Raw genomic sequence first — 22,587 nt, 5'->3', positions numbered from 1 at the left:
TTAACACTTTTAATCTAGGCAGATTCAGACTATTTATGCCTCTGAAAATCCCTTTACCCTCATCCACAGTTGAAAGTAAATAAAATAAATCAGAATATTCTTAGGCCAATTGAAATCTTGATCTTAAGCAAAAATTTTAGAATTTCTTATGTATTTGCCAAAACGTAACCCTCGAAAGCAAGGTGCGTTTTTTTGAACAAGACTGTGCATATCACGGTTTTATGCTTCTTATTTGTCATATATTCTCGTTTCTTGCACCGGAGAGTAAGAATATGTTGTATTTTTCAGCGTTTAGAGTGCTTGCATTCTGAAGCTATTGTAATCTATAATGTTTACGTTCCTCACCGAACAACGGTTTATGTTTTTGAACTTTAACAAATTCAATACTTTCTTCTGCTTTTTAACACTAACGTCGACCCTTTTGGATGTTTCATCAGTATCGGTTTTAATTTATGCTTTACAGAACATCGAAGATTGTATGTTTTTTATCTACTAAGAGTGATCAATTTGATTGTTTGCCAAGCTGTCAGGAGAAGTCGTTTGATATCTATCTATCTATCTATCTATCTATCTATCTATCTATATATATATATATATATATATATATATATACTGTATATGTATGGAGATTCTACAATGCTGGAGAACTTATGCCAAATACGTTACAACATAACCATATTCAGATAAAACGTTTATCTAAGATTGAGAAAATATTTCGTGGCCTCTTGGTAACTAAATTTTTCATTGGTTTAAAAACAGGTCTCTTTAGTGTTCGTAATTCGTAGGCATCGTGCGGTGGTAAGACAAAACAAGACAATTTTGCTTTTCTCAAAATTCGATTGACAAATACCTCCGTTATTTGTTTTTGTAAATAAGGAAATCCCAGTTGCAGACGGGACAGATAAAGGCGACGAAATGGGCTCCGAAGTATGCAAACATATTGCCTTACACATGCAAACGCTTAAGTAAATACGATATGTATATGTACTTACACAACTTTAAGACCTTATTTGCTGTATATAAAACATTATGTCTTTCCAAGGAATAGGTGTTGTAAATTACATTGCAAATAAATTGGTAAATAAATTGATAATGTTAACTTTAAGAGAGCATATAAGCTCAAAATTTTCAGCGGGAGAAAACTTACAGAATATTTTTAAAAGTTATGTTCAAGTTACATTTTCTTTGTGCATAAAGCATTCGTTTTGGCTTTTCCATGTGGAGATTTAGTTTTGTATAAAACAGGATTTCTGGCACCAGTGAGAAGTGATACTGTAATCAGTAATCAGTACATCTGTTCTTCAGAACAGTGGTTGCTTCATTCAATGTTCAGCAAAACTTCACATTTTGCCGCATTTCTAGCTTCAGCCTAGTGGTCCTTGGGAACCAAATTCGATCATTCGACGATTTTGTGGCACAATACTAATCACATGTAAAATCCGACCAATCGGAGTAAAGCACACTTTTGTCATCATTTTGGCCATGTTTGAACCCGCAGTCAACCTATGACTCTATAGGCGATTGAGCCGTCTAGAAACTATCGTGGCATACAAGTACTAGTTATTTAACTAAAGTTCGATCCTTGCAACTGTTACTTAGTTGCCAGTAAACGTTCAGTTACTAAATTCGTCGCCAGTGACTCAAATATCACGTCACAGTAGTTGGAAAGTCTTTCCGAAAGAAAGTAAAGTATTCGCTTTGTCAGTGTATAGTTTGTAAGCACGAAAGCATTTTACGTTTGATTGGATGTGTTTGGTACGACAGCCACAGTGAAGTTGTTATATCAGTAGTATCGAATGTGCCCAAGTGGATGAATAACTTTATCGAGGATAGCAGGCTTAAACAAAAGAGAATTGTCGCCTGTGACGCCTACAAGAGGAGTAACAAAGATCTATCTGGAGCAGTTTGGTGAAAGAAGCGGAAATATTCCCCTTTACCCCGTTGCCAATGTCAACAAGTTACGCAGCAGTGAAGTTCGTGAGTGTTACTGATGTTAAATAAAGCGATTCCTCACAGACTGCACAACTGAAAGATGCAAGCACAATAACGTTCAAAGAAATACATTAGCAAAGGCCATTGAATACATTTTGAAATACAGAAAAAAAATAAAGAAGTAAAATAACAAGGGTTGATGTTCCATAATGTAGGATGTTTGTAAGTCATTGACTTTAGCTTGCTAACAAAACAGTACAATATATTCATCTCCTAAGAAATCTTGCGTGTTTCCTTTCAAAAGTCGATCTCGCCCGTGACGTAAAGTTAGTATGATTTATATGTGTTACAGCTACTTATTTCAGATCAACATCGAACTTTTTTTTTCTTTTTTTTTTTTTTTAACTCTTGTGGAGTTCTTCGGCAACCAACAGGGAGGAAAGTGTTTATCAAGAGGAGTTATCACTATTGTGGGATAATTAATAATGCTGGGCTAAGAAGTTAGCATACGCGCCTTTGGCGTAGGAGACTCGGGTTCGATTCGCGGCGGGAGCTCATGCGGTTCGGATTCCACGTTAATCAGTAGGCCCATGTTTCAGCCTCGTTGCTGAAAGGGAAGTTAAAATCAATTCCAAATATTCTTTATTTTGTGCCGTGTTCAGATTCTTAGACACTCTCCTCTGAGCTTTTATTTAAAAATTTTCCCGCTGGTCGAGTAACTACCACGGTGTGTCTTTAGCGTATGTAGTCCCTTGCTCGATTCCCGATGGGAGAAGACAAAAATTTAATTTCACAATCATCATTTTCCATCTTCTTTAGCCCCAGGACATAACTGAGGGAAGTTAAATTAAGAAAAAATAATTTTTAAATAATGCAATAGCAATAATATGATAAGTTTAGAAAGAGGCATTTTAATACTTGTGAAATAATAATAAATTAATAGTTGCTTCCAAGACTTTTCCCAAGAACACCATCGATTTTCATGTTTTTCGTCAGGTATATACAATTGTCCCTTGCAACCACCAAATGGCGGTTAGTTTCCCAAATACAAAAATGTGAATATTCGCCAATTTTGATTTCAAAAGCAATGCTTATAGATTTCTTGACTGTAAGCAAAAGGCAGAACAGACTACTAATTTATTTAACAATATTTTGGAAGTAAATACATTGTTTATTTTCTAGGTTTCTAATATCCTTTGCTGTATTTATTATTCTTGAAACATATTAAGCAGCTATACTTTGAGAAGAAATCTACAGTTTGAAGTTAGTTTCTAGCCACTTTGTTCCAAGTATACTCTCGTCGGGTAATCAACGTGTCTTACAAACAAACAAACAGAAAAAAAATCTCATGCCATCCGCCTTACTTTCAACAGTTTGTTTCTCGAGTTATAAATAATTAGAAATGCTAAATTTATGTCTTACTTGTCTCTTCACATGTTTTCAACTTTAGGAGAGTACAATGCAATAATGACTTTTTTTTTTAAGCGTGAGTTATTTCTTTTTGTTTGGCTATGTGGTAAAGAAAGACTGTTGCTGGTATGAGAGTAATTAAAATCTAAGAGGAGGGATATATAGCAGCAGCAGCAAATAAAAGTGTATATTGAGATATAGTACGAGAGTTTAACATCAATAATTTCGACAGTAATGTTTTTTCGTATCATTTTATCCTTTTAGCAGCCGACAGTGATATTTGTTTATACTTGACTCAATACACTTTAAATTACCGCCTGTTGTTCTCCTGTTAATCAGAGGTAGCCGTTTTAGATTTGAGTCAAGTTTTAAGAAATGACCACTTCGTTGCAAAGAAACAGAGTAAAATAAGGGAGGAAGTAAATCTCAAACAGCCTCGTCACCAGTAACAGGTTATGAGCACAGAAAACCTTTCTTGTTCGGGAGTCTTTGGTGTGTCAAATGGAAACTTATTAAAGGAATTGTTTTACAGTTCTCCGTAGAAAGGGTACATTGATACAGACATCTACATAAATTGAGCCTAAAATGTTCAATTTGGAAAGTCCCCAAATTACTGCTATGGAATCTCTCATGAAATGTTTGACAAAAATGAAATGAAATGAAATCTTTGAGTTTACGGTTATGGAGGTGAGGCTAAAGGAGACGGTGATGATAAGTAATGAATGAAATGGTGGAATGAAGAAAGTGGGAGGAAACGGGAGAACCCCGAGGAAACACACGCTCACGGTGTTTGCCCACCACAAAGTTCACTTGGCGGGGTCCAGGATCGAACCCGGGACCCCAAGCACCGAAATGTTTGACGTGCTGCAGTATATTTATTTATTTATTTATTTATTTATTTATTCGTTTAAGCATGAACCGAAACATCGCACCAAGCGTTATTCCGAGCACGAGGGACCGTGATGCTAGCAGACCGTAATACTTCAAATTTCCGCCAAAGCATTCCATATCCACTGTTACCAAGGACCCTTTTGTTTAATTTATACACACTTTGAAATCAGAGCATATGTGAGAATTCTCTTGAGAGCATGTCTGGGAATTACATCCCTTCCAAACCTATTGCCCATTGGTGAAAGATAGATTTTCGGATTGTGTATGTATGGCTTTTTTACGCTGATATAGACTGCTACTCCATGGTTTCTCGAATTCGAAGTAACGCGTTTCCAAATGTAGTTTTTCCACAATTTTATATATCCCTAGTTCTGAAACTATGGACTTTACCCCAAAGATCTATATAAACTCTTCCTCTTATTTTGATATGAGGATTCATCGTTTACAGTTTGTCAGTATAGTTCATTAACACCCAGTATATATATATATCGATGGTTGAGCGCCAAAAGGGCGTAACTGTCGAATTTTCATATTTTGAGTTAATGCTATGACATGTATAATGGATTGAATTTTCTTGTGCCAAGACGCCTTAATGAAAATCTCTATCCTTGGAACGTTATTCGAAAATGATATAAAGGTATAACTGAGTTATTAGCATTTGGTTCTGTGCCAGAGAGGCACATATCACTTAAGCCTCTAAACTAATAAAATTGCAGTTACGCCTTTTTGGCGCTCAACCATCATATATAGGGTGAGTCAAAAGTCCTTGGACACCTGCATAAGTTTGAAAATCAACGGGAAAGTAAAAAGTGATGATGGAAACAGAGGTTTGATGAGGGGCTGCAACTTTTGGAGCGTATGTCACTCATGGCCGCAATCTTGAAATCCGCTATTTTGGATTCAAGTCACTTTTTTTAAAATGGGAAGGGAGTGTATGGCACATCAAATAACACTAGCTTGAGTTCAGGAATTTAGTGGTGTAATTTTTTTTTTTGTTTTTTTGTTTTTTTGTTTTTTTTTTTTTTGTTTGTTTTTCTATCTTGCACAGTTTAGAAGTTATTAATGTTCAAAGGTGAGAAATTACCTTGATACTGAATGCTACAACACATGTTCTACGTGTTGTCCATCCTGTGCAATGCACAACTGTAGTTGCCGCAACCACTCTGACTGCATACGGAGGAGAATGTCTCCTGAAATTTGGTCACAGGCTTGTTGGATGCGTTCCTCCAGGTGTGTCAAATCATGGATTGTCTCAGCACTATCTGCTTAAGATGTCCCCATAGATAAAAATCAAGGGGCGTTAAGTCAGGGGATCTGGGCGGCCACTCCACGGGACCACGGCAACCAATCCACTTCCCTGGCAGTTGTTCATCCAGCCATTCACGGACACCAAGTCCATAGCGTGGAGGGGCTCCATCGTGCTGAAAATAAGATGGAAAAATGCCGTCAGCATTCAGTGTGGCAGGAACATAAGATCCTGCAGCAGCATCAGATACTGTGGGGCAGTTAAGGTGTTGTAAATGAAAAATGGCCCAATGATGCGGGTGTCCCATATGCCACACCACACCATCACCTTCGCTGGACTATGTTCTCGACTCGGGTAAACCCAGTTCATATTTGCGTCACACCAGTATCGACAATTATGTCGATTAATCTCCCCGTTCAAAGTGAAATACGCTTCGTCGCTGAATAGTATGCCCTTGGCAAACGCAGGATCCAGTTCGTGTTGTTTAGTAGCACACATGCAGAATCCAACCGGCGATCAGGGTCATCCTCGTTCAGTTTATGTTGAATGTGCAACTTATAAGGATGCCACTGATTGGCGTGCAATATCCGGACAACGGAGGATTGGCTTATTGCACATGCTAGGGACACACGAGGGGTACTTCGTTTAGAACTTTTCACAAACGACGCAACAACCACCGTTGAAATTTCCTCATTGGTGGCAGTCTTTGGTCGCCCACTACGTGCCCTATCTTGAACAGAGCCCGTCTCCCGGAATTTGGTGATCACGTGAGCCACCGTGCTGTGCGATACCGGTTCTCTGTCTGGGTGCCGTCTGTTGTAGTCATCTGCTATTGTTCGGTAGCTGCGTTCCCCTGATATAAGGATGATTTCGATCTTCTGTTCACGTGTCAGACCCATTTTAGATCACCTGGAAGAAAGAGAGAACTGGGTCAGTATCAAGGTAATTTCCCACCTTTGAACATTAATAACTTCTAAACTGTACAAGATAGAAAAAAAACAAAACAAATTACACCACTAAATTTCTGGGCTCAAGCTAGTGTTATTTGGTGTGTCATACACCCCCTTCCCATTTTTTAAAAAAAAGTGACTTGAATCCAAAATGGTGGATTTCAAGATGGCGGCCACGAATGACATACACTGCAAAAGTTGCGGCCCCTCATCAAACCTCTGTTCCCATCATCAGTTTTTACTTTTCCTGTCGATCTTCTAACTTATGCAGGTGTCAAAGGACTTTTGACTCACCCTATATATATATATATATATATATATATATATATATATATATAGATAGATAGATAGATAAATAGATAGATAGATAGATAGATAGATAGATAGATAGATAGATACACGATAAAAATAAATAAAGATGCGAGCAGTAAATCCAGAATAAAAGCAACGTAAGTGTAGTATCGTGTTAAGTATTTTTTTATTCGGTTTGTAGCATTGAGAGAAGAAAACTTAGAGAATGATGATGGATGCTTTCAGTGATGGATCAATGATAATGCTTTCCGAACTTTTCTCTCAATAAACCTTATAATGTTAAATTTTCTGCTATCAGCGTGGAAATTAAAGTAGAAATAGGTTTATAGTAGTTACAGATTTATCAAATAATAATAATAAATCCTGGTCGAAAAGCTTTCTCACGCTAAATCATGGTGCAGTTGATAATTTGCAGTGGTGTAAGAGTTGGGTACTCGGTCGTATGACACTGACCAATCATTGGAGCTTTTCGTCTTTCCGGACGGAATAACACAGTTTATTATTGTGAACTCTCTCTCTCTCTCTCTGTTTATCTTGATGTTGCAATTTCATTGCCTTCAGCATACCTACAAAGATTGTTACAAGGTCTTATAAGCATTCTCCTTCCCATGGATTACTGGAGGATTTTGCAAGGGAAGGAGGAGTGCGTACCGTATAAAATAGGAATGAATAGGAGCCGCGGTGGCTCAGTGGTAGAGCGTTCACCTTTGGTGCATGTGGTCCTGGGTTCGATCCCTTCTCATGCCAAGTGAACTTCGTGGTGGAGAAACATTGTGTGCCTGGGTTTTCTCCGGACTCTTCCGTTTCCTTCCACTTTCTTCATTCCACTATGTTCCTTCATTTCTCATCATCTCCGTCTCCTTTAGCCTAGCCGGCATAACTGTAGAACGTAAAACTTAAAGAATAAATAGTATTTAGAACAAGCAAACGCCCTTAATTACTAGACCACGGGCTACTGATGACTGAAATTAAACATGGAAATGTAATTGAGTAATAAAAGTGTTTTGTGATACATTACTTTAGAGGCAGAAGTAAACAAACTACAAATATTAATACAACAGCAATAATGATACACTGTTCAACAAATTTTGATCGAAAGTATGTAAATTCTTTGAAATTGCGATTTTTACATTCATTTAAGCATAATATGAAAGGAAATGATAATAAAAAAATTTTCTTAGCTCAGGTTGTGAAAAACACGCCCTTGTACAACAGTAGCTGTATATATACAAATGTATTAATATTTATAGAACATTTTTAAGCAAAATCCTTGTAAAAACCTACATTTTACTACTTTTTTTTATCTATTTCACTGTGATGTGATAAGCTGGGGAGTTAAGAAGTACCCTAACCTATAGCTTTCTATACCCTTGTACCACCTTTTTCAAAGTTGCGGAAATACCAGTTTCACAGCGATACAGAAAATAAAGTAACCGTGGTCAAGTTAAACATTAACAATTCCGTAATAAAAATCAGTATTAACATCAAAACATGAAAAATATGTACAAATACCTTTTTGTGCAAGAACTACACTGCAATGTAGACAAAAGTTTCAAGTGATCCCTTGTACAGGATTATGTTTATTTTATTTTGAGCGTCTTCGCTTGGCTTGCCTTTTGTAGGTTACATCTGGAGCATCCCTTGCAATAGTCCAACAGTAGTTAGCCAATATGTTAGAACTCCACTTTCCCTCATATCTCTTCTCCATGGCTGCAATATCTTGATGGAAACGCTCACCATGTTTGTCACTTACTGCTCCACAATCTTCGGGAAAGAAGTCTAGATGTGAATGAAGAAAGTGGAGTTTCAGAGACATATTGCAACCAAGATTTTCGTAGCACAATAACAACTTTGCTACCAGTTGTTTGTAATTTGTTGCTCGGTGTCTTCCCAAGAACTGTGAACAAACACTCTTCAAGCTTTCCCATGCAGCTTTCTCCTCACCTTGGAGAATTTCGTCGAACTTGTGATCTTTGAATAGTTGCCTAATCTGTGGCCCTATGAAAACACTCTCTTTAACTTTGGCATCACTTAATCGAGGGAATTGTCCTCTTAGGTACTTATAGGCCTCATCCTCTTGGTTCATGCTCTTAACAAAACTTTTCATAAGACCTAATTTAATATGTAGAGGGGGAAGCAAAATTCGGTTACGATCTACCAGTGGTTCATGCTGCACATTTTTCACTCCCGGCTGAAGAGTTTCTCTGGTACTCCAGTCACTTTTGCGGTAATGAGATCCACGATCTCTACTGTCCCATTCACATAAAGCAACAATACTTTGTATACCCTAACTGCATACCTAGCAACAGTGCTATTACTTTAAGGTCACCACAAATGAGCCACTGAAAATCGTAATATTTAATGGCTTGAAGTAAACGTTTCAAGTTTTCATAAGATTTCTTCATATGAACTGCGTAACCTACAGGAATTGAAGGAAGTTCATTTCCAATATGTAAAAGCACTGCCTTTAAACTCACCTTGGACGAATCTATAAAGAGGTTCGTAATTAATTTTAAGTGCCCTCATGAGACCATTTACATCTGTACATGCCACAAGTGTGTCTTCTATAGTAAAAAATGAAGTGAACATCTTCTCCTTATTCCGATACACTGAAATCTTTACTTTTTCCTGCAATAAATTCCATTGCTTTAAGCGTGACGCTAAAATTTCGGCTTTGCTTTTCGAGAGGTCCAAGTTTCTGATTAAATCACTTAGTTCCTCTTGAAAAAAAAAATGAAATCTTTGAGTTTTACGTCCCACGGTTATGCCGGTTAGGCTAAAGGAGACGGTGATGATGAGTAATGAATGAAAATGGTGGAATGAAGAAAGTGGGAGGAAACGGGAGAACCCCGAGAAAACCCACGCACACGGTGTTAGTTCCTCTTGAGTAAGTCTATGTGGTTCACATGGAGGTTCTTCTACAACAAACGTAGGGTCGTTCGAAGTACTTGATTCAGGAGCTTCAACTTCTTGATCATCATCAGAAAAAAGATCGTATTCTTTAGGTGGGTCAGGAACAGGTAGTCCTTCTCCATGTGGAACAGGGCGCATTGCAGAAGGAATGTTAGGATAGATCAAGGCCCGCTTCTTCTTCGTGGAAATTCCCTTCTTGACGGAAGGAATCATACAAAAATAACAGTCTCTGATGTGGTCGCTTGGCTCCCTCCAAATCATGGGCACTGCAAAAGGCTTTGAGCGCCCCTTCCCATTAATCCAATTTCTTATATTGCTGGCACAAGTGTTACACACAATGTGGGGTGCTTAAGATTTATCTTGGTCTCCAATTTTACAACCAAAGTAATATTGATAGGCTTTTCTTATTAGTGGTGTTAGTGGTTCCTGCTTTTGTGAGGAAAATGTCACTTCCCCACACACGTAGCAGAAGCTATCCGTACTGTTTACACGATTTCGCGGCATTTTTGTTTATTGAAATCCTCAAAATGTCACTTGAAATAGTTCCGACAAGTATTTAAAAATATACATTCGAAATACCAGTATTTTTGCGTACTTGTAGTTGTATATTTATGTCCTGCATTACACAAACGTCACACCCAAAACGCTGATAACTGCACTAAACCTGTCCTTTCTAACAATAGCAGAACACTACTGAGATAAGGAACACAATGAAACCAAGCGTTCATATAGTTTCTCCAGTGTTGCCAGATCAGTGTAACATTTTACCCCAAACGAAGCGAATATATTTATTTTTAAAGCGTTATTCTTAGACATGCCTGTAAAACGAAAAGTAGAGCTAATATTCGAAAATTACTTTCAAATTCGTGATCAGCACCACAAAATCAATAAGAATTAGCTGATTTTGTTCAATTTACATTTTCGTTGTTGAACAGTGTAACCTATGACCTATATACATACGTTTAATGAGCATTCTATTGCTTGTTTTACTATTGACATTTACTTTTTCTTTTACTTGTTGCTTTAAATGGCTGTGAAGAATATGTGATGAAAGTAAATGTGGCAAAGACAAAAATCATGGTGATTGGAACAAAGGGGTCACTGTCAAATATAGAAGTAGGAGGGGAGAAAATAGAATAAGTGACTAGTTTTCGATACCTGGGTAGCATTATTAGTGATGATATGAAGTGTGAAGGTGAAATGAAAGCAAGGATAGGAATGACGAAAGAAGCTTTTAGGAGGAAGAAAATACTATTGTGTGGGACCTGGAAAAAAGAGTTGAGAAAATAGACTTTTAAAATGCTTCGCGTGGAGTATTCTGTTGTATGGATCAGAAACATGGACATTGCGCAAGAATGATGAAAAATGACTGGAAGCTTTCGAAATGTGAGTGTGGAAAAGAATGGAGAGAATAGCTGGGTCCACCGGAAAACTAATAAAAGGGTGTTAGAAATGGTGGGGCAGGAAACAATATTTTAGATATTAAGAAGATTAAGAGAAACTGGTTGGGACGTTGGATAAGAAGGAATTGTATCATGAAGGACGTGTTAGAGGTTATGGTGACAGGAAAGAGAGGGAGGGGGCGAAGGAGACAACAATTAATGGATGATATCAAAACTGGAAAATCGTACGTGAAGACGAAGAGGTTAGCGGAAGGCCGTGGAGCTTCTCAGTTGCAGCAAGTGATCTGCCAATTACGTCAGAATACCTATAATGATGATGATTAATGGTCGTATGCTATAATGATTCTTCAGTACCTGAATATAAACGAGCCGTGCAGCGTAGAGCGTTAGTATTGCACTCGCGAGATTCGTAAGAACGCACTGTATGTAACTAGCGGAGGAGAGGTACGTGCTGCATACCTTCCAGTTGCCAGTTTATCCTAGAGGAACTTTGATGCTACTGTCTCCTCATCGACGAATGTGCAACTGAATAAATGTACTAGTATCCACGTTGTTGCACTTTCGATAGGAGTTTCTAATCAATTTGCTTCTTGCAACACTGAAGACAGCCACTAATGAAACAATACCATACTAACTAACTAACTCCATGGCCTATGGAACCTGAAGGTTCAGTGCCGCGTTCACAAAAGCTTTCCACTGACTTCTGTCCTTAGCCAGCTGGGTCCAGTTTCTACTTTGTATTCCTATTTCTGGGACCTCCTCCTATTTGCGCTAGGTCTTCCTAATGGTCGTTTTCCGATTTGTCTTCTAGTTAAGACTTTGAAAGCGTTCCTACTTTCTTCCGTCCTGGCTACAAGACCTGCCCACGTGAGCCTCCTAGATTTGATGACTAACAATCTTTGGTAAACCGGAGAAATTATGAAGTTCCTTGTTATGAAGCTTCCACTATTCCCGTTCCTCTTGGGTCCGAATATTCGTCTCAGGATCTTCTTCTCAAATACGATACTTATCGCACTAAATCCTTCAACAAATGTAAAACATTCCCTTATTCGTTAGTTTCGAGCTGATCGGGCAGATATTTCGTTTCACTATCAGAACAACTATTTAATTGTCACACCTCATTTAATTCGAGAAACTATATTAAGACACACGCGACCATGAAACGAGGTCCTTTTTGCGTGGCCAAGTGAGCACAAGTCCCGAACAGACTAATTAGTAAAACTGGTATTAAGACACACACGATCATAGAACATAGTCATTTACTTGGTCAATCAAGTGTCAGTCCGAAACAGACTGGTGGGCAAAGGTTCATGCGTCACTCACTGGGAGAAGCAAAATGGCCATGATTGGTTGAATCATGCATGTCATTGATACTGTTCTTCAAAACGAACCAATATATATAACCGTGGACTATAGTTCGTTCCCACGAATTTCTCTGAACAAAGGTTGAAATTGTATGAGAACGAAAGCTTGTAGAAAACCATGAAACAAACAGCTTGTTTCTAAATACGCAAATTTTAAGTTATCACTGTCTTGGCGCCGGAAGTCTGACGTTGAGAAATTCACAGAGAAAAACTGAAGTACCTGTTCCATCAATTAAAGCATCCAAGAAAATGATTCAAATAAAATTAATAATTTCCTTATTAAAATTTCGAGCTCCAAAATATGTCTTAACACAAAGAACAGAAAAGTTCTTGTCGAAAATACGTTAAAAGGTATTATGGAAGGTATTCCTTATTGGAAGCTATTATGTTTCGTGCTTCTCTAAAGCAAAATTGATTGAGTATCGTATCAAACATTTTATATATTTTTTTCTTCTTGTCTTACCATTATCATCGCATTATGTCAGTGCTGTCACAAGAGTGGAGGCAAATATTTCCTTCATTTCGAACGGAAAAGTACTTGCCGGAAGTTGCATATTTCGTTTACACTTTGCTTTCTTATCTGGTATTCACATATTATTAGTCACGTATTTATTCGAATATAGTTGCATATCAAGTAACAAAAGTTTAGTGCTTACCGAAACCTCATAATAGCAAACGTAGGCGAAGATGTTTCTGCAATGACATCTCGCTTTCTCTAGGATTTAAGACTTTTACGTGCCACGAAGAACTAAGTTATTGATAATTCTCGTTCTCTGCAATATTAAGATTAATGGTTTTAATATTCCTTGTTTGTAACTTGTGCTCTATTTACTTTCGAGCTCCCTGCTGGTCAAGTGGCTAGTGCATGGGCCTTTACTGTACATGATGCGGGTTCGTTTTCCTATGAGAGAGCACAAAACTTCAATTACACAATCATTCACTTTCATTCAGCATCCGTGTCCTTTAGCCTAAGGGCCATATGCGTGGAGCGTTAAACTATAAAACTTCCTTTTCATTTTGCTTTCGAACGACGAGTGGTGAGGAGAAAGTTTCATTGCCCCTACATAATGAAACAGTGTTTTTTGAAAATCTGTCCTTCCGTGGATTGAGACGTGGGGAAACTTCGTTTAGCTGATCTCACGTTAGTTGCTGCCAGGCGCAAAAATCATTGATAGAACACTGCAGACATGGCGTGAATAAAAACTATATGTTTTGAACTTTTCAAGAATACGAATCGTAGAAAAGAAGCGCTGGTCACGAGACTTACTGTAGCTGAGCGAGGGGCACTAAAAAAACACGCCATTTTGGAACACGCCTGTGGAATAGGAAATCATATAGACTTCGCTCGTAATCTTTGCACAGACCACGTTTTCTGTAGGATGTTGTAGGATATTGTAGTACAGTATCTCATTGTGTACCTATACCATGTTGCAAGTATGGGTAATATTTATTTTGTTTGCATTAAATAGTTTGTGATAGTTTTAAGTGTGATTGAGCTTGATTTTGATGTACAAACTTCCCTTGAAATTAGTGTATGTATGCGAAATTTTCTGAGTGTCTTGTGTTTGAAACGTTATTTTTTCTTCTTATTTGTATCTTTCTTTACTGTCCCAGTGCGGAAAGAAATCAATTGACATTTCCTTTTTGACTAAAGGGGGTAATTTAAGGACACCATCGTGTAGAACTAGTCTTCAATATACCACATACGTAAAATCTCGGAAAAATATTTCTTCGTTACGGATATATAATGATTCAAACAATGGAAGAATGAGCTGCTTACGTCACGGCAACACTGAGAATTGTTTTGGCGTGACGTCACAGGTCCGTAAGCGCGCTGTGAGTGGCATTGGAAGCTTCAGGGATTTTTTCGTATTGCAGTTTTTCACTGCAAACTACAAATAAATTTAGTAGAATAGTGAAAGGAAAACTGGCAAAGTAAGTAATACACTTACTGTATATAAACGTAACGTGTTAATAAGACCTATTTTCCTAGTTTGAAATACATTAATGGTCATTTGTAATGTTCTTTCATTACAAATACTTTAGATACTTATACACTTAAGAAGAATTACTTTACTCTTGTATTACCCCAAAAACATTAGAGCCTAAGCACTATATCAGTTCATGCGCAGATCGAGAATATTAAAACTTTTCTTTATTTTAAAGACTCGTCTTGAATCTCCATGCTATTATACTACGGCTACAAATAAGCACTTTCTGCACCAAAAAACTCTTAATCCCTTTAAAAATGTTCATATCCTATTACATCCTTTCATTTTTTCTACTATTTACTATGCATATTAGCAATTGGTCATCCCACACCATTGCTACAACTAGTCTTATCTTAATGCTACAAGAATCGTATTATATAGCGCTTTACTTTCTTACTATATTTCTACAAGGGAAATGCTTTTGTGGTCACCGCGGTGGTTTGAAGCTGAAGAAAGCTGCAGCGAATAGAGGCAGACAAATAGTTAGGCTGCCGAAAGACCATCATAAACAAGATAAGTGCTCGAGAATTTTTCTTGTGACCTAGGCGCCGGTTCTCAAACCTAGGCACCATAATAATACAATTTCATACATGGGCCTTCATAATTTTATTTTTGATTTAACTTATTTAGGAGCCATATTCCTATTTCCGATCACCTTGACTACCTGACATCCAGGATTTTTCGACCCTGCACAAGAGGAATATTGACAGAAATTCATTATGCATTCACTTCTGTTGTTACTTTGAAACTTCAGCTTTTTCTTTTTAATAACCTCACACGAAATAGTGTTCTAAATATATAAACATAAGTTTATTTATACTCTTTCTCCCATCAGATAGGCCCGTACCCACAAGAAGCAGCCCTCCTTAAATTTTACTGCCCCTAAAATTGTAAAGGTAGGCTTGCAAATAAACTATAATATGGTTGGATTAGCCCCCCCCCCCCCTACATTTTTGGGGTGCCTACAAGCGTGTCCTCAGCTCTGAGATGATTAATGTTTGTTATATGGTGATACATTTGCAAAAGATTATATCGTGAAAGTATTGCGTTTTGTGTTCTGAGGTCCACAACAGTATATATAAAGCCATAAAGCAAACGTTTGAAGAGTTCGGCCTTTGATAAATTTCGTCCAGTAAATTGATTTTTCTTATATTGTTTCACTTACTGGAACATAATATTGTGTTCATTACTCGTCATGACATATCACAAACATTCATTATCAAAGGACACAGTGGATCAATAGTGGAGCGCTCACCTCTAGTGTGAGGGGTACCTGGTTCGAATTCAAGCCATATGAATTTCTGGTGGACAGCATCGTGTCCGTGGGTTCTCTTGCGATTCAGACGTTTCCTCCCACATGACCATTCCACCGATTATTTTACAATCATTCACTCTCATTAATCATCCGTCTCCCTTTGCCTACAGGACATTCGTGGAACATAAAAGTAGAAATTTCATTTTATTTTATTCAGTAATAAGCCACTGTAACTAGTTTGTTATCATTACTGTGAGACCATATCTGTTTATTTGTTGGTTGTTTTTTTCTGTCTAAATGTTAACTCATGAGCTCAAAACACTTCAGTCAATTTGTAAATGTTCACATGAACTAATATAAACAATTAACGAGTATGTTCCATGTCCTAAAGAAAACGACAGTAAACGCGAATATATTATGATAAAATAATATTGCTAATGTGTAAAGTAGTTCGATAATAGCACTGGTAAATTATCAGAATGCTCATGAACCTAATTATCATCGTAAGTTTGTGCGTCCTTGTGTTGAACTCAATAAAGAATTTAGATTATTTTTACTTGGAGAAATTTTTTGTCATGTATTAATTTTTTGGGGTTTCCCCTTAGCGCATAACTATCGATCGAATCTACGATGAACTTGCATATAAGAAATTAGATCTCTACTATCAAATAACTATGCTTTTGTAATGTTGATTTTTTCTTAAGAATGAATAAAATTCGCAACATGAAAATATTAATTGGTTTCTTACCTCAACCTGCAAACAGTGTCAATAATATAGCAAATTAGTACACTTCAACTTTGTCCTAACATATTCAAGTGTATTCAAATAATTGGTAATAAATAAATAAATAAACGGCTTTGTTTTTAAATAAATCTTAAATTCTGTTAATTTTCTTATTCTTTGTGTCATTAGCAACGTCGTACACATTTGAAAAACATGCATCGTATCTTTCGCTAAGCCGTTTTCCTAGTGAGCGGCGCAGACCTTTTTCCCTGTACCGACCTGTGACGTACAAACATGGTGGTCGTTGTTTTAAGCGCACGAGTAGCAGACCGAAATTCAATCGCAAATTTCGACTGGTTAAAATCGTCGCATGGACGAAAGGAAGTGTTCTCCGTAATCAGCTAACTGAAGTTTTTTTCTTTTTTCTTTTTTTTTTTTTTAGAGTAATAAAAAAATCAGTGGAAATGTCTATTGTTTGTAATTTGGCTTTGCTCCTAGGACCTATTCTTCTGCTTCGACCTATAGTATTTACTATGAAATTGGCTTGTCTTTCACTTGGGAAATCCATATAATATTCTCCGTAAGGTTAGTGTCTCTTTCAGCAGTCAGGCATATCATATGTAAATCTGCGGCTTAAGGTGGAATCCGAACCACCGTAATGTTTTCATATTTCAAGGCTTTCCTACCAGAAATCGACCCAGGGATACTATGCACGAATAGCGCGCAAGGTAACTACTGGAATAGCGCACAAGCCGTATATATAATATATCAACATTTCTTCACTTCATCTATGAACTGTGGGACGTAAAATTTAAAGACTTTTTTTTTTTTTCATCTTTGAATACCAGTAACGAGAAGAGAGCATGAATGCTGAACAAAAGGGACAATGCATTATTAATCCCAGATCATTATTGATTCACGGGCTCAAGCTAATTTTTCAGAATTTTCGCCTTATCTGATATTTTTACTATGTTAAGATTTTCATTTTTAGTATAATACGCAGTTATCTATAAGAAATTAATAAATAACATCTGAGATTCAACACCGCGTATCTCCAGTTTTGGCGAATTTGAGTTTTTGTACCATTAGAATCAGTATAGGATGGCGCACAATCTGGATAAGTAGTACAACTATATCACGACAGATGACTCTGTTATTCCCTCAAAATAATACCGCGTATATTAAGGCTGACGTTTTTAAACAGTTTTTTGCCTCTCTGGTAAAATTGGTGAAATGTTACTTATGCTGTATTGAATCTCAGACGTCGAAATGAAACTTTGTGTATTTTTGTATTTTTATTTAGAAGCCGATCATTTGATAACTACGCAATCTTCTGGTATCTTCGTTGAGGAAAACAATACCTTGGAGTAGTAGATCTATTTAATGATTTAAATGGTAGTTCTTTGATATCTTCTTTCAAATAATCATAATAAACTTCTTGAAAACACTACAATTTCCCAGAACTCAACTATCGCTGGAAAATACACTGGTATGAAAGATAATAATAAATAAATAAATAAAAGTGTTACATACAGATGGATTTCAACATACAAACACGTATGCTTACGATGAGCGTTTTAGCTGTGAGACTCGGATGTAATAAAACTGTCACCTATTAATATCAAAAGCATTAACTGAAATTTAACCTGTATATTCTTATTGTAGATTCTTTAGAGTGCCAAACTCGCAGGCGTTCCTCTGAATGGCTTTGGGGTAGAGAAATTAAGAATGGCAAGACTTATATAGAGATTTTGTTGGAGATATTGAAGACAGAAACATTTCGATCTGTTTTACATAGATGCGAATCGCGATCAGAGATATGGAAATCCGTTGTAGATGAAATGGTTAGAAGAGGCGCACGAATTCCAGGAAACAAGCAACAAGCAGCGTCTAAATGCTATTCAAAGTGGATTGTATTAAAATCGGCATGCAGTAGATACAGGAAAAACATTTCTTTAAATAGAGAAATGGTTCATGCACCTAAATACTACAATCAAGTGATGGAAATTATGTCTACTAATAGTATTACTGGCCTGTCTTCTGCAAAGCGTAAGTTGCAATTCAACTTTATTTTGATTATAATATAACAGTTAGTTTGAACCATGTTTTACGTTAATGTTTGAAATCAATGCACTTTTATTTATAAATAATGAAGTAGCTATTTACTTTTGATACTTTTTTAAATATAATTTTTCACAATATTTTTCTCTCGTATCGACCTGAGAGAGCGTTGGCAATAGAGATTTTTCAGACTAATATTGAATCCGCTTTTATTCACATCGTTCTGGCTACTTCTTGGTATACCGGAAAACAACGTGTTCCACTTATAGCACAATTATAAAGATAGTAAAGCTGTGAGACATGGGAAAATTGAGAAGCAGTACTTTTGATTTACTAGAAATGAACCAAAGGTAGCAATGGAATTTCATTGTTGGCATATCTAGAACAATTATGGAACTGGATGTGTTCAAATTGGTACAACAGAAAATCTTTATATCAGACGTTTAGATATTTTAATGGTTAATGATATAATCCCATTCCTTGCGTAGATTGCCCTTGTCTAAAGTGAATTTTTCTTCTGTTGTCTTAATAATAGGATTCATAGACGAATGCTTTTAGTAACGTAAACGTCTTACGTAAAATGTTGATTTCAATTATGGAATGCTTAGATTGGCTTAAGTGTTTGGACAATCCTGAAACTGATAGATTTTTATCCTTGTAAGACATTCTTTTATTTTGTGATATTAAAAACTGAAGTATTTTCTTAATCTCTCGGGGAAACCAAACAATAAACAAGTAAAAGTGAAATATTTAAAATAAAGTATCGAAAAACATCCTGGTAAAAATAGTGAAAGTTATTATTAAAGTATGGAAAATAAATATATATACTCTAGAAATCTTACAAAAATCATCACATCGCAATCACAACTCAACCTCAACGCATTCGCACAACATCGTTTACAGTGGCGTTCTACAATCTTAGCGTTAGTGATGTGCAGACTCAGCTGTCAATTGACTGTGCCTGATCATGGACTTGAAGTGTAAGTACGCAAGCATGAACTCTGTCCGTTATTATATTGAAATATGCATATGGCAGTCTTAACATAAGAACAAGAATATGTAACCCCGTGTAAATCGAAATATTATTTATTATCTTTTCCATACTCTCATTTACTTTAAATCAGGGTGGATTGATTTAAATCAGTCTGATTTAAATCACGATTTTAATCAAGATTTAAATCACTTGATTTTTTAAATAAAAATCGTTGATTTAAATCAAATCCGAAATGAATTAATTTAAAGTGAAAGTAAGTAAAATCCCGTTTCTCTTCTGTTATTTCGATTATGGAAGATAATAATCATAATACAATGAGACTCAAATGTATGTAAGCACAGTATAAAAACGATTACCATGTAGGGAACGAACAGGGAAAATCCCGTTTGAACGGGTTACGGGTGAACCCTGCTTTCTTCTCTTTGTAACACAAGGTTTTAAAATTTCTATTGCAACGGGGAAATCACCATAGACATTTAAGATGAAAACTCTTTTGTGTCCACGTCTATTTGTTTGTTTCCAGATAATAGGGGCGTATTTAGAGGGGTCCGATCCCCTCTCCGAAACAAAAAATAAAAATTGATTTTAAAATTTTGGGCGAAAGTTATGTACTAAATACATAGAAGTTCCTCGGGGTCGTAATACGACAAATTTTGGATGCGTTAAAATATCGAATAATACTTTTGATAAAGTGGATACTTGACCCCATTGCAGAACATGCCGCAATCTGCGAGTGATCGCAGAAAATTTGCCGCGCCTGTGCACGAAAAATTGTCAGAGGAAATAAAATAGCCAACAGAAAAGTATAAAAACGTGCCTGCTATGTACAGATGTCTTAAATGCACGAACAACTCGTATTTGAACTGTTTTTCACGTCACCTAAAGCATATTTTTAACAATCACAAGTGTTTCTTCTGCTGGAACTGATCAGCTTGATTTTTTTATTTTGGAATTCCTGCAGAAAATTTTTGACTTAACAAAAGCTCATCGCATAAAGACAAAGAAAGTTCTGCTATCGGCTAATATATAGGATCAGAAAACGATATTCACGAAGAAATTAAATATCGACTAAAAGCAGGGAATTCGTGTTATTATTCAGTTCAAAATCTCTTATCGTCGCGAATTGTGTCGAGGAATTTGAAGCTTTAAAATATATAAAACGATAATTATGCCTATTGTGGTGTATGGTTGTGAAACATGGTCGCTTACGCTGAGGGAAGAACACAGACTGAAAGTATTTGAGAATAAAATCCTGAAACGAATATTCGGAGCCAAAAGGAACGGAAATGAGGAATGGCGAAAACTTCATGATGAGGAACTGCATAATTTATACTGTTCACCAAACATTGTTAGGGTCATCAAAACTTGGAGGCCCAGGTGGGCAGGACATGTAGTGAGAATGGAAGAAACTAGGAACGCTTTCAAAGTTTTAACTGGAAGTCCAATCGGAAAACGACCATTAGGAAGACCTAGGCGCAGATGGGAGGACAATATTAAGAGGGATCTTGCAGAAATAAGAATACAAAATAGAAACTTAAAACAAGTTGACTAAGGATAGAAGTCAGGAGAGCTTTTGTGAACATGGCATTGAACCTCCGAGTTCCATAGGTCATAGAGTGAGTTAGTTAATTTTAGGCGAAATTTATGTACTTTATATGTATTTCGTGCCGCTAGCTAGTTCCAATTGTTTAAAATATGCCCCTGCCAAATATCAGTAACTTTCGTGAAAAGGAAAGTGTCATGTTGATATACATTGCTGTACTTTTTCCTTAATGCTTAAGAAACATTGTTTAGGATTGAAATAGGTTAACGATTGGGAATTAATTCAAAATTAAAACCCAATACTTTCCCTTAAATGGCATAATTAACATTTAATACTAATTCCTAATGTTTTTTCTTCAGTTCGCGACTTGTATTATACGAAGAAAAAGATTTGATTTAAATCAAAAAAATCGATTTAAATAAAAAAAATCAACAAAAATGATTTTTTTGAAAAAAATCATGATTTTTTTCCACCCTGCTTTAAATGTTATTCATTTCTGTCTTAACATTTTGGTGATGGTCATACATTATGTACGTATATGCAATAAAGTCACGTTTTGTATTATTCTTCTAAAAATCTATTTGACTCCTGTCAAGCACTATACTACCTGCCCTATGGCAATCAATCATGTTTTTTTTTTTTTTTTTTTTTTTTTTTTTACGTCTTACGCCAGTGATAGGCATATGCATTTTAAGAGAAGGTCAAAAGAGAAAGAAAAAAGCCTTTAGGCAAACCAATAAAATTTCTTAAAAAGAACAATGATATATGAAACAAAATTCTTGTTATACTAAGCCTTATCACTCATTGACGTTTCTCGTAATCTTGTTCGAACTGAGAAGCATTGATTTTCAGAATTGAAGTTAAATACTCATCTGTCAGACTTTTTTAAATACAACTCTTTCGAACTAATTCTGTTCATTCATCACGTAGGAATCATATTACGGGTCTGATAAAATCTTTCGAAGGGCTGCATCTGACTCGCAGGTCTTAGTTTACCCATGACTGGGATAGCCAATGGGATCATACTATTAACAGTAGAAACATCTAAATGTTTGAAATAAAATATATATCTAAGTTTATGAAGTAAAAATTTCCCAGTATAATTTGCACCAAAATTTCCGAAGTAATAAATTTGTGTAAATTTTCCACAATTGTTCTAGATATGGCAACATTGAAATTTGTGGTATTCACTTCAAAATAAGAAACTGCATAATTTATATCGTTTACCTAAGGTTGTTAAGGCCATTAAGTTTGAGAGGCTCAGATGAATAGAGCCAGAATGGAGGAAATACTTTCAAAATCGTTTGTGGAAACGTTTTGGAAAAAGGTAATTAGGAAGACCTAGACTCAGATAAGAGGACAATATTAAGGTGAAGCTCGGAGAAATAGGAATAAAAAGTAGAAACTGAATCCAGTTAGCTAAGAACTGAAGTCAATGAAGAGCTTTTCTGAATGCTTCACTGCACCTCCGGTTCATAGACCACAGAGTTAATTTAGTATTAGCCACTTTTATTTGTTTTTTCAGTGCTTCAAATCTTTTGGGACTTTATAATTGTGCTCTATGTGAAAGTTTTTGCTTTCCTGTATATCAAGAAACA

The 22,587-nt window shown here is 36.3% G+C and overlaps 1 protein-coding gene across 12 annotated transcripts in view; it reads left to right on the top strand.

Moving 5' to 3' along the window:
- LOC145691005 (uncharacterized) overlaps positions 1-22,587 on the top strand; it is a 318,751-nt gene that overhangs the window by 26,492 nt on the left and 269,672 nt on the right. For 11 of the 12 annotated variants that reach the window (XR_014132318.1, XR_014132319.1, XR_014132320.1 and 8 more), the window contains exon 4: positions 18,057-18,440. The exons of the other annotated variant lie outside the window; for it this stretch is intronic. Coding sequence is in view for 7 of the 11 variants with exons in the window: in XM_081766499.1 (XP_081622625.1) it covers positions 18,057-18,440 (384 nt within the window). In the remaining 4 variants the exon portion in view is untranslated. The remainder of the gene's footprint in view (positions 1-18,056; positions 18,441-22,587) is intronic. 12 annotated transcript variants of the gene reach the window in all.

This window comes from Thermobia domestica, chromosome 7 (genome assembly GCF_964235325.1).
Source record: "Thermobia domestica chromosome 7, izTheDome1.hap1.1, whole genome shotgun sequence".
Taxonomy (NCBI): Eukaryota; Metazoa; Arthropoda; class Insecta; order Zygentoma; family Lepismatidae; genus Thermobia; species Thermobia domestica.
This window is presented reverse-complemented; position numbering and strand designations above follow the sequence as displayed.